General features: G+C 39.2%; 1 protein-coding gene across 5 annotated transcripts in view; it reads right to left on the reverse strand.

Moving 5' to 3' along the window:
* Positions 1–17934, reverse strand: part of LMO3 (LIM domain only 3) — a 60438-nt gene that overhangs the window by 5170 nt on the left and 37334 nt on the right. For all 5 annotated transcript variants that reach the window (XM_026035572.1, XM_026035568.1, XM_026035570.1 and 2 more), the window contains one exon: positions 4990–5115. In XM_026035572.1, coding sequence (XP_025891357.1) covers positions 4990–5115 — 126 coding nt within the window. The remainder of the gene's footprint in view (positions 1–4989; positions 5116–17934) is intronic.

Below are 17934 nucleotides of genomic sequence, written 5' to 3' on the forward strand. Positions count from 1 at the left end.
CTTTCCTTTCCTTTCCTTTCCTTTCCTTTCCTTTCCTTTCCTTTCCTTTCCTTTCCTTTCCTTTCCTTTCCTTTCCTTTCCTTTCCTTTCCTTTCTTTTTTTTTTCAGTTGAGTTTCCAGTCTAACTCAAATTAATGCTAATCTACATGCATTACTGAGAGAACAAAGCCACTCTTTTACTTCACAGATCATCTGTCCACACCTGTATTTTACTAATTTTAGGGTTCTGTCAAAATGTCCATTTATTATCAAAGGCTGGAAAGTCTAAGCTGTGAGTAGGCTTCTAAGTTTTCATCAGTAAGATGAATTAAATACACAGAATCCTAGGTAAATGGTAAGCCAGCTCAGCTTAAGATGAAAAATCTCAACTTGGTAAGCTTTTCAATTATTATTTTTACAAAAGCTGGTATGGAAAATGTATTTATATTTTATTCTAAATGTAGAGGTGATCAGTGAAAGTAAAAGTCTTAAAAAAATTATGAGAGGAACATAGACAGAAAGATCTAATGCTAGTGTTTGAAATCAGTATGTCCCTAACATTACGTTCCACAAACTCCCCTGCTTGATAGCGAACAAAGCTGGTATTGTGCGGGCACGCTGCAGTTTACACAAGTCCTAAGTGTCTACAGCTCCATGAGGACAGAGATTTGAATGACCATGTAACCGTTCTCAGTCTAGTGCCCAGTAAAATAAAGCCTCTTGCCAGGACAGAAATAGAGGCCAGAAGAATTGATTTAAACACCCCTCAATGGCAGCAGATGGGGGGTTTTAAACCACATCTCAAGCTGACTTCAGGATATAGACCGGAATTATGGCAGAAGTATGGAACAAGCTGCTAAAATAGCCAACAGACAGTGAAAAGAAGTCACAGAAACTCAGGAAAGTGGGAAAGCCGAAGGCAGACTGAGATCATCACTGTAGTCAAAAGTGTCAAGCAAAGATGCAGCTGAGCCTACTTGCAAGATTTTCCACTCCATTTTGCTAGTCACACACATGCAACCTGACAAAGTGTGAAAGGCAATGTCTGTTTACAAGTTTATCTTTCTAGTGGTTTCCATTTTTCCCTTTAAATTTTCTACAGAAGTCAACCTACATTGAGGGAGCTGCCAAAGTGAGGTGAAGTGCTTCTGAGATGTTAAATAGTGAGCAGAAAGGGGAGCATTCAAACCATTAAGATGACTGTCACTAAGCAATGTGGGCATTCAGGAGATGGAAAAACTCTTCAAATTAGGGGGAAGCTGTACAGAGACATGAAAGACAAGGGGAAGCACAAATCTTTAAACTAGGAGTAGAGCTTAATATTCACAAAATCCCCACAGCTTTACACACCGGTAGCAGGAGCAAAAGGAAAGAAAGCATATGGCAAAAACTGCCTGCATGGAGCAGTTAGATTCTAGAGTTGAATAGCTTTATGAAAGAGAAAATATGACATAGTGCTCATTTCATACCAGGGACTAGACTGAGCAGCTCAAGAGATCCTTTCCAGTCCTCTCTTTCTGGCATACAACATGAGAGACAGGAGAGGCAAGCAGGTTTTCCTCTCACTTTGAAAATCTAGCCTTCTGGAGGCCAATAAAAAGGGACAGATACATTAAATGTTAGTTAGTTAGGGAGTTTATGGCTTGAACCAAAGTCCCCTGAATTCAAGGCGGTCTAACAACCAAGAAAAGGAGAAAAATCTTTTGTTTTTCTCATGAAAAGCAAAGGCAACGGACAGGCTCCTCTGTTGACAGGCCAAGATCAGCTGTTTAAAGGGCAAAAACATAAGGGTCATATGATAGCAAGGATAAAGATCTGCCTGCCCCAAGGATCTATGCGTTGTGAGTTAATGTAATTATTTCCCAGCTGGGAAGGCACAAGGCACCAGAAGGAGTTCCAAACAAGCAGAGAGAGAGTGGCAGGAGAAATCCACGGCTGGGGCAGTGCAATGTAATGCCAACCGAAGAAACACTATAGCCTCCTCATGAACGCTGCATATCTTCCATTAGGAAAAATCTAAATAGTAGGCAATAACTATTGCATATGTTACAATAGTATTCCAAATATGTTGCTCTTCTCCCAGTGGAGAGAATGCCAAGGAATGGAAAGAATGCAGGGAATTTAAAATTTAATTGGGGAAAAGAAAGTGAAGGTGGGGAATAGGGTCAAATACATACATCTTGCAATAGGTGGTTGAGTTCTGCTAGCTCCATTATTGGTTTGGATATTGCTCATGTGTTTATATATAAAAATATTTCTGTGTATCTCATTAGAGATATTGACTGGAGTGAGATTGAAGAGTAGATCTAAAAAGTCAGCTCAGGAACATTTTGCATACAAGAGGAAGCATAGAATAAAGAAACAAAATTCAAAATTAAACTGTTATTTTACAAACTCATCCCCACTTGGATGGTTTTGGCCTCCTGCTTGGTTTTGATTACCCTCTCTCAAGTAGAGGAAGAACAGAGGATCCTGACAAGCCCAATGAAAATTATTAATTGTGTGGTGACTAACAAAATTATTCAGTTTAAAAGGAAAGAGATTTCATAGCAGATATGTAAATATATATATATAATTATATATATATATATATATAATCAGTGGCAGGGGGTCAAATGTCCACAATTTCTATTTTTTGCTATTAAATGAGTAACGAAAAAAAAGAAGATTTAAAGCCATTTATTAATGACAGAATGGAAAGTCAACGGAATTTTTTCCCATAAGAACCACAGAAGAACTAAGTTGGAGTATCCATGAAACAGGAGATTTTATAAAAAACAACCAAATAAATACTGTAGAGAGTATATAATATCTCCAAAATGTGAGAAAGAAATGTACCCTGCAAGCGGCCTGGTTTATTAGGTTCCTTGATAGCCATCACAAATCCTAAATTCAGGAATTTAAAAATTAAATTTTTAATTTAATTTTAATTTAATAATTTAATAATTCCTGAATTTCTTTGAAACTTCTGGATCTACTCACCATTCTGACTAGATGAATTAAATTGCATTTCAGATAAATTAATTCCTGTGTTCCTGATCTAGGACTCTCATAAGACTATCTCAGCAACCTTTGTCCAAGCTAAAAGATAAAAATCAAACAGGAACCTAAACTGAAGGCTAAGAATTATTAAATATTCCTGGAATGTCACACTTGAGAAGCACCTAACAGATTTTTTTCTGGTGAGAATCAGTGGCCTCAGGACAAAATACGGTGTATATTAGCTGCAAAGTGAAACTGTAAATTAGTTCACACCCGTCATGGCAAAAGAGGAACATTAAAAATGATCACAACAACTTAGTATTTTGGGGAAGAGAGAAAAAAGTTCATTTCCTCAAATCCAAGAGTACTAACTATGATGAAAATCTTTCCTGCTAAGGGTAACAAACATTGTCTCCTCTGCTTGACTGATGAAGATTAGCTGACTTCTTACATTAAAGAAGTTTGTCTTGTATGGGCTGAAGTGACAAGACAATAACTAAGTGCTAATTGTGCATAACCAACACTAAAGATATGCAGCCCCATTATGGCATGTAATAAATGAAGCGAATAACAGAAATATATTAGGCACTTTAATAATGATACTAGAAGAGTGGCTTGCAGAAACAGGGATGTGAAGGGTTTAAGAAAGGAAATCTTGGAGTGTGTGCGTGTTTCTTACTTGAGCGGGCTCTGCTGGAAGGTTATGCCTGCCTTACTTGGAGCAGGGCTTTTTAGCTCTGTTGCAAGACAAATTTGGTATAGGACCTTAAATAGCATTAGAACTGATAATTACTTTGCATCATCACATACTTTAAGCAGTCCTTATTACTTGCCTGATATTTTAATCTCCCATGCAACAAAATGAAAAAGGTCAGTTTGGCTTTTTTTTTTTTTGAAGAGTGTAATTGTAGTGTGCTATACTTATTAGCAGCTGTACATTTTATGGTTCTTTAGGGATGTTTGATTTTTAAACAACTGCAGTGCTATAAAATAATATGCTCTAGGACAATGCAAGTTAGCAAAGCTTATTTGGAGCTCTGAATAACTTCAGTGTGTTAGACTATGATCTTACAAAGTTGTTGTTGTTGCTTCTCTAGAAATGCACATCTCATCACGGGTTTCTTCTCACCCGAAAATGAAAAAAAAAAAGAACCATATAAAACTCTAAATAGGATCATGTAATAATTGAAACAATGTAATATGTACATTAAGGAGTGGAGATAGTTGGTTCTTTAATTTCCTACCTCACAGAAGTTAAAGGCAAAGCTGCCAGTGACTCTCGCAGATTGTATTCTAAAAATGGAGCTTTCAGTGAAAACTCTGATAGGATTTGGCCAGGCAGTCTCAAAATGTGGCTACTGCACATTTAGGCTGTTGCTGCATCTAAAATAAAATCAGTTGTTACAGTTTTATTTTTGGCCTTGATTTTGCAGTTGTGTCATATGGGTGACTCTTCAGAACAAAATGTCATGTTTGGACCCTTGGGATGTTTATAACCTGCAGTTAGAATTTGGGGAAAAAAATAAGACATACTAAGTCCTATGCTGCTACAGACAGAATGGTGCGAAGCAACATCTTTTAAATTTAAGTGATTACAACTCTGTCAACAGCAAGAAACAACATGGATTTTAGTATAAATTTATGGATAAAACCAAAGAATTGAAATAAAACTAATGTACTGGTGACAAATGGTACGTACGGCTGTGCTCTTCTGCAGCAAAGGATCTCAGAGTACTTTATAAATATTAATTAATTAAACTTGACAGACAGCCTTGTGAAGGACAGAAAGTAACATTATTCTTTTTTATTGATGAGGGATTTGAGGCACAAAAAGTTTTAAGTGTTTTGGCCAAGGTCATAAAGGATGTTCTGTCTCAGTCCCAGGAAAGGAATCCAGGTCCCACTCTCAGGCTTCCTCTGCTAGGTAACTCTTTCCTCTTCTCTTTCTCTTTCCATGCTTAAATGTGTGCACACACCAGTGCCAAATGAGCACTTAGCTTATGAACCAAGCCCAAGAAATTGCCTTACCTCTGATTACAAAGTTGACATGCAAAACAGTCCAGGTGATAAACGTTGTCCTTAGCTCTCATCACCATCTCAAATGCAGGTATGAGCTTACTGCAGGCAGCACAGTTTCCTGTGACTCCAAATAACCTGAAGATACAGAAAGAAAAATACTCCTGAAGATGCTTAACTGTAAAGAAATATCCCACTTCCATTTTTTTATCTGGGATTTTTCAACAATTGTGGGTTTTTTTTTTTTTGTTTGTTTGTTTGTTTCACTTCCCAGCAACTCAGCCTTTGAAAGGCTGATTTTTTGGTGGTAGAAGTCTACCCAATCTACAGTATAAGCTGTCATAGCTTTTGCCATGGAAAGCTTTATAAAACAGTGACAGCCTAATATTGCACCTATTTTCATGTTGGTTTTATGCAGGTTATACTGACCTTTCTGGATAAAAGAAACATTTTGTTTAACTAAACAAAGAAACAGCAAACACATTAGGAATGTTACATAACTGTGCAGACAGAGGTCAAGCTGTTCGAATACGCAGCAAGAATCTTCTACTTGTATCGTGCCATAAATACGAGCGTCACATAACCTTGGCTTTTGGTGCTATTTATTATTAAAACACACTTTAGCTAGAAAAGAAGTAACACTTGAAAAAGCCAATATTCTTCGCATTTTTGACATCTAGTGCTAAAAGCTTTACCACTATTATTAAAAGAACATTTTATGAACAAGTCATTTAAATCGTCAGAAAGCATTAGCGGTTCATGCACCTTACAACCCTATACCATAGTTATTGCTATGATTATGTTATTCAGGTAGCACATTAAAGGAAATGAGGCTGTAAACTATATATAGTCACATCAGGAGTAGAAGTATAAAATACTGAAAGAGCAATATGAAATGCTAGTTTTGCCAGATATCTATATAAATTTTTTTAAAATTCTCTTTGTTAAAGATTTTTCAATACTTTTCAAGTGGGTGGGTGTATTACAAAAAAAAAAAAAAAAGAAAGAAAGAAAAGAAAATCACACGCATCCTTTTGTAACAAAGAAGGATTATAATGAACAAGAAAAAATGTGTTAGCTCTACATGGCAGCAATCTTTGAAACTAAGTTTAAATAAACTACTTAATAGTTGTGATGGGTTATTAAAAGTAATGCTGTGCTTGTGCATAGCAGTTAATGCTGTTTTTAACTATGAAGCACACTAGATGAAAACACCACATCTGCCAGTTTTCTTTTTTTCCTCAACATCAGGCTGACAGCAGAAAAATATAATGGCTCTCAAGGGAAACACCAAATTAAAAGCAGTTCTAAACTAATGAATTCAAAGGTGCTCTGTAGAAAATTCAGTTTGGTAACATAAAAATGAATGCAGTTTTTTTAATCACATCCCTCCATTTTACTGAATTTCATGAGTTCCCCACAAGCCTACTTAATTCCAAATCCTTTTACTTTCTGGTTCTACTTAAGATGTACTTCCTGCATAATACGTGCTTGTTTATTTTTAAAGTTATAAACCATTTTCTGCTGACTGACTGGCATGCTGGTTACCATGATTATTGGGAGAAGTTCTGGGAAAGGCTGCAGTCATCAGCTCCTGTTAGGATTACTCAAGCCAACGTCTATTTCTGTGAAGTCTGATTTACTAAAATTACAGATTCTATACAGAAAATATATATTCACTTTCCAAAAGAGTCCATTCCTATCTCCATCACAGCCTTCCTGCATGAGTTGCACCAAGGTTATCTTGAGTCCACTCAGATTCTGATTCCTCTTCATTAAAAAGGACACAAAACTTAGTTGCCTTTTGTAGCTGTTGGTTAGTTTCCCATCAAAAAAGACTAAACCAAAGGCCTGGGTGTTATTTCTTCCTATCTGCTTTGAAGATGATGGTAGTTTAGATGTAGAAGGAACACAGTTCAGGCTGCAAAAGGTAGGCAGTAAGGACTACAGGCAAATAGTAGTTATACATACTGTATAGTTATACCAACAGGAAAGTTAGATTTTAAGGAGGAAAGTTAAGTTTTAAGGTCTGCAACGGCACCATTTGAGCATAAACATGCAAATTGCCCCATCATCTTCAAGCACAGCAGGAGATCAGCCTGCAGTTCAATGGATAGATGGTTTAGTGCAACAGCTCCGTCATCCTTGAGACTGAGCTGAGGCCCTGGTTGAGAGGGTGGTAGGTGCAGGACCACCACTCTACAGAGCTGTGTCTCTGTGTGCTGGTGTGTATGGGTGGATGTGAAAGTGGAAACCCATTACAGCAGGGACCGCGATTTACACGTTGCCGAGCGGTGAAACAATTTGGGTCTGTCATTCAGCGTCGCAAAGGGTGGAGATTTATGGCGCTGGAGCCCGCTCCGTGTGGGTTTCCATGCTGCTCTCAAGGAAGAGACCCCCACAGAGGCTGTTCCAGTTAAGTATCGGATATATTAATTTTTTTCAATTATGTAAAAGAAAGGAGGCCTTCCTTGCCGTTAGTTTTCCCCCACCACACACCAAACAAACACATGAGATTTATATTAGCTATCGTTAATTTTGGATAAAGCTGTTTATATGAAGAACATAGTTTTCTCCCATTAATAATAATAATAAAAAACCCACAATGCCATTTTGAAATTCTGGACATAGTTTCCCCCAATTTCAATTGCTCTTGCTCCCTGAGCATTTATCAGCTACCTGATTAGAATTTGTTTCCACACAAACCATTGATCATCAGCCTATTACTAGGCAAATGACAGTTAATTACCCACTACATTAACCACTGGGACCTGAGACCTGCTTCTGCTGCCATCAGTCAACATGATAAATGTGGCAAGTTCAGTAATGCATGGCCAGCCCTGAGCTGCCTGCTATAGTGTGAACAACCCTCAATCTCACTTCCAGGCCCAGGAAAATCTATGGCAATCTGCATAATTACAAGCTCTGGGTTAATAACAGACAAATGATTTGTTGCATCTAAACAAAGTCCTTGGAACGGGCCTGGTCTCCTGTGGCTGCCGGGGCTGCTGTTGTGCCGCCCGTGCGCTTCTCTGCGCAGCGCGCGCCAAACACAGCCCCGGCGCTGTATCCTTCCAATTTGTTGCCCTCCAATTTATGGATTCTGCATATGTGATTTTTAATCATTAAAGAACTCTTGAAGCAATATTATCTTAATTATTCTCTGCTGTAACCAGGGAATTAGGCTTCAGATAAAATTTTCTTCTTCTGTGCACTTTCCCTGCCTCGCTGGAGGCTCCATCAGTTTTCATCTACACCTGGACTCTGAAATTCTAATGATGAATTATTGCCCCTTTTCCTAAGAGGGCGAACCTTACAAGGGAACATTTTACTGAACTGTCAGCTCGCAGACTGAGTGCGGAGATGCGGAAATCTGATCTAATTTACTGCAAAACGATGCATTCGTTAGACTTTCTCCTCAGTTTTGTCCAAGGATCAAGAGATCAGTCAAGAGCCACCTTCATACACTCCTTCACACAAGACTATGAGCTCTAGACTCTCCATATACTGTTTTTTTTTTCTTTCCTCTCCTCCTGAAACTTGAGAGGCCAACAAACTTAAGCACATTTTACTATGGGAAAGAACAAATAGTTTCTTGACAGCATCTTAGCAGAGCTGAGGCACTGAGCTACACTCCCTTAGACTATTTTTCCCCCAAAGTGTCAAGAATTTCATTTCTGCATAATGCCCACAGTTGTCTAATATCATTCTGTATTATACTTAGCCTTTCCTCTGTGGCAGGAGAATGCTTCAACTTACCCCCTTCTCATCTGCTTACACGTAGACAAGACTATGACCCAGTTACCTCGACGGATTATAAAACTGATCCTTGCTCATTTCACTGAGAAGAAAAGCACTAGAAAATTTAAGAGGACATTTTCAACTTATACCACATATACAAAAAAGGAGATTAGAACAATCTTCAGCAGCAAGCGTATTCACTCTGAATGTATTTGGCTGGTATAGAACATCCTGAACAGGGCTAAAAAATGAAGGACATGCAAAAAATCTTCTACAAACAAACCCAAACCTGACATTTTGAGCAGCAGAAAATACGATTATGCACCATGCTATTGATTCTGCTTTGGTAGGTTTACTAAACAAAAACTTGAAGGTTAAGTTTAATAGATGAGTGGAAGGAAAAAGGCAGAAGGGGAAAGAACAGAAAATGAGAATAAGTAGAAATGCAGAAGTGCAGTGAGGTTAATGAAATAACATTATACTTTCAAAGGGATCCAATCCAACTACTTGGAATCAATTTTCATCACTTCTTGAGATTTGGGACGAGGCCCCAAGTGAGGAGGGGAGACCCAGGTCTCACTACTGGCCTAGCAATGCCAGATCACATAACTCCAATGTTAAGATGAGGCTGACTCGGACCATAACTCAAATCACCTGGAACTTGTAAGATTTTGCATCTAGTGTCACTTGTTATTGCTGCTTCCAAAGGTTTCTTCCTTTTTACTGCTCTTGTCTTACAACTGTCCTCTATTTGTTTTGCTACTACCCATTGTTTTGCTATCAAAAGCACTTTTTTGCCTATTTTTTTTTATATTAAAACTGCCATAATTTGGGTAAGCTGCCTGGGTTTTCAGTTTGCATTAAGTGTACAAATTGTCCATTGGCACATGCATGGCAAAATTAAAAAACACCTTAAGATTTAGGAATGACAAAACAGGCTTTAAATGGCATTTCTCCTGTGGCATAGTAATTACCTAGAGCTTCACATGGTTTCAAATTATTTTTCCCCTCATTCTCAATCCTGGGTTAACTAGGTTCATTAGCGAAAAATATATATGGAGTCTGATTTCTAAACTTGCCTTTGCCACTAACTGATTGGGTGACCCTGGCAACTCACTTAATTTTGGTCTCAATTTACTGGTAACAAGGAGGTGAGACCTAATCTTCACATTGTAATATCCCTGCTAGATAGTTGCTGTTTCTATAAAAAATTGAAATGATACTTTTAAACCACTGTTCTTCACAATGCATGAGGGATAAAAATAATACAGACTGTTTTAAATGTAATCAGACATTTACCAAAATAGACAATCAACTCCTTTTTCCTAGTAGGTATGTGTATTATTCAGGATTTCAATTCAAACTGTATGTACTGAAGGCAGATTTTGGCCCTGAGCAAATATTTCAGTCAGCATAACATGCTATTTGGAGAAGCATAAAACCACATAAAAGAATCTAAAAGTTAATGAGAGAGAAAAAATTTATCTAGGGATCTAGATTACAAAGCACACTGAAGAGTATAGTTTTAGAGAACATGTAATCTTTACATGCTGAATATTATTTAGATTATTAGGTGGAGATTTAAAAAAGTTTCTAAGTGACTTAGGGACACAAGTACTACTGGCTTTAAACAGTCTTTATTCTTTTACTTCCCACAAGATATTTTTGAAAATCCTCCCTCTCAAATTACACAGAAATCGAAGCAGGTAAATTTGTCCCACTTGCATTTTTATGAACGCCCGGAAAACTTATTTCACTCCCACCCATCCTCAGTTCCCTGGAACAGCTTTCTAAATGTTCAGTGAAAATGAAACACGCTCCTAGCCAAGGGGAGAAGAGAAACTGCCCCACTTTCCCTACTGAACCATGCTAAACCATGCAAAACCAGAAGCAGTGAGGGAACAGAGTTCCTATTCAACTCGCTCATTTGTAGCCAGCCAGACTCTGTGCTCACTAATATCCAGTAAAAGATTTCTGGGGACTTTGCTTTGAATTAACTCTAGTCTAGTAATCAACAGTGACTGGCATAACAGAGGCTCCTTAGAAGGAAAGGAAAAAGGTGGCAACCTACTGAAACCAGGAGAAAATAACCACTGGATTTTCTTCTGTATACTCATTGCTGTTTCTACACCCTTAACTCCCCATATTTTCAAGGGACAAAAACTGGGGTGTTGGAAAAGGGGACGCTGGGAAGCTGCAAATGAGGATACTTCACACATCAAGTCACTTACTTAAACTCCAGGCTAGATATTGAGAACTCCTCGGCTGCAGGCGAGGCATTCAGGTTTGCATAACAGCTCAGCATCCTGGGTGGTTTTACATTTTTGAAAATGTAAAACCAGAAGTGTCATAATAGAGCAGCATTTAGACATTTTTGATAAGCTGGTCCTTATTTAGATGCCTATTCAAATTAGCTTAAAAACATGACCCCAATTTCTGATAGTGAAAAAGGGAAAGAAGCAAAAAGCGACAAACAAAGCAGCGCTTCTAGTTTAAGTGGGTTAAGGAAGGCATTTAAGCATAATTGCTGAAGTGTGGGCTTTAAACCTCTGCTAGAATTAAAGGCTGATTCACTTCTTTGCCTTCTTTGGTAATGCTGTGAAAGGAGGGTTAGTTTTGCCAGACTCATGAGGAGAAGCCTTTTCACCTCAGTATCCTTTGCTTTACTTTAAAAGCCAATTCAGACAGGGCAGAATTAACTTGACATTGGAAGTATGCTGATATTCATAACACTGTCTCTTTGCAAACATACCCCAAGCGTCACACCTGAAAATACAGCCTAGGTTCTTGGAAGCCATGCACATCCCCAAAGCCTCAGCTACGAGGATTTTAAGTTGGTTGATGGCTGGGTCATGGACAAATGGCAGTACAGGAGTAGGGCACGGTTGTAGCCTCTCAGCACATTGACGCTCCACTTCTGTGGGTGTATTTTGCTTTTATTTTGGCTAATCCAGGTGTGTGAGTAATCCCATCTGGCTTTGGCTTCAGCTGTGTTAGGTATAGCGCTTGTGTAAGTACATGCAGCATGATATACATGCTGAAACTGGTGGTGCAAACTGGAAGTAAAGTTTTTTTTGTTTGTTTTTTGTCTTTCTTGCACCTCAAGTTTTATATATCACCCTCATCACTGTGGATCTTAATTTAATGTAACTGAGCCATTCCCCCAGTGCAGATTTCCAGTGTGCTGCAGATTTGTGTAGAACACACTGTCAAACTGTCTTGTGCCTGCTGAAGTTCACGAAATGGAGCCTTTTCTTATATTCAGACTGCATGAAAGAATTCTTTATGTAAAGTTAACACGGACAAATTCCATTTCCAAACACCTCAAAACCAGGCATTCAAAACAAAATATAGATTTTCTTCTATATCCTTCCCTGATTAGGTTATTTGTGTTCTGTGAAACTTACCCTGCACTCTTAGCTTTCACTTCATGTAATTATTATTAGCCTTAATTGGACTTGAAAAATTTGAAAAATGACCATGTGTAATTGAGGTAATGATATTTTTCTTAATCTATAGTTTTAAAAAGCTTTGGGAGGTGGGACATTTGTTGTTTGGTCTATGTAGTGTTAACTTCAAAGCCTAAATCACACAACTTTTAAAAAAGAACCTTGTTCATCTTTGGAGCAAATATAGTTGCATCGTTTATGTCACAGTCTGCTACCCTCTCCCTTCAGTCATGCAGCCAGATCATCAAACTTTCAGTTTAAGGCTAAAATGCAATTTTAAGATGTATTCTGGCCTAATTTACGATCTGCTTTTAATCAAGTTACAGTTTTGTTTCATTTTAGATTTACTTTAACCGCTCTCGTTGACTCAGTTGAAAAGCAAGGATGATTGTGCACAGTGCACAATGATCTATGTCTGATATCGTGGAAATAAATTCAAGTTAAAAATGACCTCCCAATGCACTCAGGGCTTTGCTCTGCACCACCACTCATGCATCGTGACATCCTTAAACTTCTACCAGTAAAGTCAACATCAATATTACATCCATTTCTACAAAGCAACCACATAAACTTCATCTTTATAACACATGCTTTACTTTAAATCATGCATGTAAATCCATCTACACACACAGGCTGAATCTAAAAATTTGCAGGTATTCAGCTGATGTGTTTTTGTTGACAAACTAGAGCAACTTAAAGCAAAATTTAATGCCCAAGTCAAACAGAGAAGGGGAGTCCTGCAATATCTCAACCTTGGTCCCAGTTTAGGAGTAGGTCTAGCTGGCAGAGCAAGGTGGCACAGCTCAAGGGCTGAGGGTGCTGTGACCGTGTCTGTGTGGCACTGTACCTGGGCTGACTGGGTTATTGCCCCAGCTCATTAACTGCTTGCACTGTCACAAGTTTTGGCCGTTGTGCCTGCCTGCCACATGCACACCATGCCATGCCACAGCCACCCGTCCTTGTGGCAATGCCATACAGGGAATGTCAGGCACAGCACACGACCTACGATCCCTCCAGGAAGGGAACTAGTGTCACAAGCAACGGGGATGTGTGAGATCTGTGATTTCCCCTACACCTGTATATAGACCCATGTTGCTGCAGCACAGGAAGCGGCAACCCAACCGAGAAGCTCAAGATGGGCTTTTCAGATTCATTCCTAGCCTCATCCCATCCCACATTCCTGCAAATGTTAAACTGGGAAAAAAAAAGAATAAATAAAAAAGTAAATTAAAAGGACATCTTTTAGAACAAGTGGAGAAAGAGAGATCTAAGAAAAAAGGAACTGCACAAACAGCAAGGCCCCTGATAAGCAGTGACCAAGCTCCTGTTGTTTCCCAACAATTCTATTACTTCTCCAGTGACTGAGGAGGAAAGGTCTAAGTGGTGCATATGGAGTTTGCCTCTGGAGATGGGGGAAGGGAAGGAAATTAAGGTACAAATATATAATTAGCTGCCTAATGTGAGGGACATAAAATACAGACATTTTTCATTTTGCCCCAGAGGTGACTGAGAATGTAGAACCTCTGGCTAAGAAATCAATGCACTGACTGTCAGGTAAATACATATTGAAATAGAAGTGGGGGGTTAGTTAATAGTTCTATGAGGTCATATAATAAAGTCCATAGTTCTTTCATCAGTGCAGTGAACAATGCAGTTACTGTGCTTCTCCCTCGGTGTAATAGCAAAGACGGTTGCTAGACTCTGAAAATAAATTATGCCATGCTTTATTAAATGGTAAACAGCTGTTCCAGCCACAATACAGCACATGCTAATTGAAGACCGCCTTAAGCAGTCCTATAATAAAAGGCTTTTAAGAGCAGGAGAGGAAAAAAAAAAGAAAAAGTCAGCATCATGACAGACTTACTATCATGGGTTCCCTTAGTTAAAATTCAACACATGGGTCATTCAAGGTGAGAAGTACATTCTGTGAGAAGATCTACAGTAATGAACGTTTAAGAATCATTAGCAGGCTCTTTCATGCCATGATGCTGTAGGCAAAGACACTTCTAGGTAGGAAGTGCAGCCACAAGGTTCTCATCATGTTTCCATGTCTTGTTTGGCTAGGAGATATGTAATGAAGAACACAAGATACGTGCTGGAAGAATCGTTCTTTCTATGGTGATGATCCCCAGCTGGAAATCACGCTGTTCTTGGGAATCACCCTACAGATCTCAGCAGAGAACATCAAATGCATTCTAAGCCAAAAGAGGATATACATGTAACAGTGGATGCTAAGAAGGCAAGGAGAGCACCATTCTGGCCACTATCCCCAAGCACATGCATCGCTGTGCTTCTTAGAGCCCCCTTCCCCAATGCCACATGGTTGTGCCAGGCTGGAAAGGGGCATCCTGCCTTCTGAAAGCAGTTGTGAGCAAAGCTCAGGTACAGCCTTTTCTTACTTTAAGAGGTTCATGATGAAACTGGGTAGGCAACATCAACCATTTTGAGAGCAGGGAAACGTCTCATTCCCTAGCTATGTGGCCTTGATTAAATATCCCCTCTTTCCAGCTCAATCTCCCCACCTTTATTTTCTGTTAAAAGGGCAGCAGGAAACTTGGCAAGCAAAAGATCCTTAAGAGTCCTGTTAACTGCTATGAAAAACATAAATGTACTTAGTGCAGCTACTCACTGACATAGCATTTGCCCGAGTATGACGTTCAGATATATGGTATTCAGACTACCAGACACTCACTTTATAGCAAACTGCTTGCAGAAGTAAGCCAGAGGTTTGTGCATATTCTTGTGTGTATGTGTGTGTGTCTAAAATAAAAACCGCAACATATTTCTACAGGAGAGGATGATAGAAAAAGATTCATATTTTCCCTTCCATACAATAGAATAAATTCCTTTGCTGTATTTGGAATTTCTCCCTTCCAAAAAGATAAGTACTGCAAGATGAGTAATATGAGTGGTTTTCTTTTTTTTAATGTTTGCAATGAGAGAAGTGTTTAGAAATTAGTCAAAAGGATGTACATCAATTCATTAGACAGCATACAAATAATTCATTTTGTCCATACAAATCATATGACGTGCTTGCCAATTCATGCCACAAAGCAACGGCTTAATAGAACTGCTCTTCCTATAGAAATGGAAACAGGTTAAGTTTTTCTTCATCGGACTCTGTGTGCATTTTCTTCACAAATAAAAGCTGCAGTATCCAAGGTATTTCCTTTGTTGTGTCACCTTTAGGACTTAGTATTTGAAGTATTCCATTGAAATGGCTATGCTGTGCGTGGTGTTCAGAATTTTAAGTAAAACCTTAAACAGTTACAAATCAAAGCATCAAGGTACTTTGAAGAAGCACATACACAATATACATCATATACAGCATGCATATGCATTGCTGATATCTATATATCATCAACACATTCACAAAAACATTAGAGCTTTGGGAAAAAAATATTTCAAGTAAAACATAAATATAAAAAATGATGATTTAAAAATAATCACAATTTCAAAACTCAGATTTCAGCATACCTAGCGCTGAGTCTAGAAATATACTTTAAATATATGTCATATTAGGAGATATATCTGCCTGACATATTTCTGTCAGTCATTTTGATAAATGTTGCACTCCAACAGGAAAATATATTAATTTAAATAATTATTAAAAATCATTTTCCCCCCTCATTTGTTTAATAAATTGCCTAGGTTTTGAGGCACTCCTATTTTTACGCCTGTCCCTCGGTTTTTTGTTTCTTCCCTGCTCCCTATGATTTTTGTCTCTCTTCTAAAAGGAATGCTTGAGAAAATCCCGTGCAAACGTCTTCCACAAATTTATAATTAATGTAGCAGAAAATTATATTTCTAATTAAATAAAACTGCGCACAAATTGAGGCAAACGCTGGAAGCGCTGCAAACAGCATAAAGTTAGGAGAGGACCAAAATCGCAAACAATGAGCAGGTAATGGAACTGCATATATTAGAAACATCTCAATTATTACATCCACAAAGGCAGAACCTAAAAAGCAGCATTTCATAAGAAGGTGTCATGTTGACATATATTGCTCATTAAAAAAGGTGCCGTTTGTATATGGGTTACTGTTCTTCATATGCATGAGTGTTGGTAACACATTGTGGGAAAGGAAAGCCCTTGAGATTTCGTGTAGTTTGAATATTTAATGCAACAATAGTTTGCTCCCTAATAAAGAAAGGAAAGAAATTTGGGAGCCCCAGACATAAATTTGCCTATTTATTATTTCGCACTGACTACAGCTGGGTATCAGCGTCCTCCAGATAACTCTCAGGATGTGTTTTAGCATCACGGCAGCTGCTTATAGTAGCTGCTGTTTAACCAAAGCCACGGAGACTACAAACGCAGCGGTCCCTCCGTCCTCTTTTTAAGCTGAAAATACCAAGTTGTGAATGTATAATATTTGTCTATGATATACACACAGCTACTAACCTGCTAGTTATCTCTACTTACACTCAACCTGCCAGGAAGCTGTCAGCTGTAAAGGCGATAAGGTGGGCAGTTTAAAGAAGATACCGAAGCCTTAAGCTTCTTAATGTGCCAGGAATCAATCCCATGAAAGCAAACAACTTGAAAAAGGGGGTTATATGTATTTAGGGGAATCTCGCAGCTCCCGCTGCGACACTGGGAGCGTGTGCTGGAGTTTCCTCGCCCTGGTGACCCCAGGAGCGTCCCGGAGGAACGCCGGGACGAGGCCCTTACTCGAACCAATGCGCTAATTGAGAAGCTCATCGGAGGGAGGCGCCGCCGCGGCCGCGCTTAAGCGCATCCAAATCAAGCATGACCGGGTTGATGCTGCCAAATCGCTGTCTGGAGGCCCCTCCACGCCAGGAGCAGCAGGGCTCTTCACACCTGAGAGGCCCCTGCTCCTTCGACATCCAAACGAGCAAGGAGGGGGAATGAGTGGCGTCCACCGGACACTTGCCTGGCCTCATGGTGTCTCTCCAGACCTCAGGAAGGGCAGTGTGTTTTCATGCAAACCTCTTTTTATTTTTTTAATTTTTCTTTTCCCCTGGAAAAGACTATGAGGAAGTACACCTGCGTTCAAAGCAACCACAAGGCAAAGTGCTTAAATGTCACTTTGGTCTCCAAATATTACCTCCTTGACCACGTACGGAGGCAGGAGCACGTGCTGGGGAAGTAGAGAAACTGAGGCAGGGGGACTGGGATGGAGAGGACCACGAAACACTTAACTCCTCAGCACATCAGTTAGGGATGGATGGATAACTGTCTTTTATGCCTCCAGCAATTTGATGCAGGTGATGGGGATTTAATCCTGGCTAGGACCAAAACTCAGCAGTTCCTACCCCCTTGGCCAGCCCCCTACTTCAGAAGATGTTGACTCTTCTTTGCTTTTGTCTGTGCGAAGTGTAGCCGCAATGTGGTTGAGATTGTCTTGTCATTTCACCATTATTTAGGTAGAATCATTATGGTTGGAAAGGACCTTTCAGATCATTGAGTCCAACACTAAACCCTTCTACACCATGCCTACTAAACCTTGTCCCTAGGCACATCATCTACATGTTTCTTGAACACTGCCAGGGGTGGGAACTCCACCACTTCCCTGGGCAGCCTATTCCAAGGCTTCACCACTCTTGCTGTGTCAAAATTCTTCCTAATGTCTAACCTGAACCTCCCCTGGTGCAACTTGAGGCCATCTCCCCTTGTCCTATTTTCAGTAGTTATTCTGGAGAAGAGATCAACTCCCGCCTCATTACTCCTTTCAGATAGTTGTACAGAGTGATAAAGTCTCTCCTAAATCTCTCCTTCTCCAGACTAAACAATCCCAGTTCC

Source organism: Nothoprocta perdicaria, unplaced genomic scaffold, assembly GCF_003342845.1.
Source record: "Nothoprocta perdicaria isolate Ctin4 unplaced genomic scaffold, notPer1 scaffold_161, whole genome shotgun sequence".
NCBI classification, from domain to species: domain Eukaryota; kingdom Metazoa; phylum Chordata; class Aves; order Tinamiformes; family Tinamidae; genus Nothoprocta; species Nothoprocta perdicaria.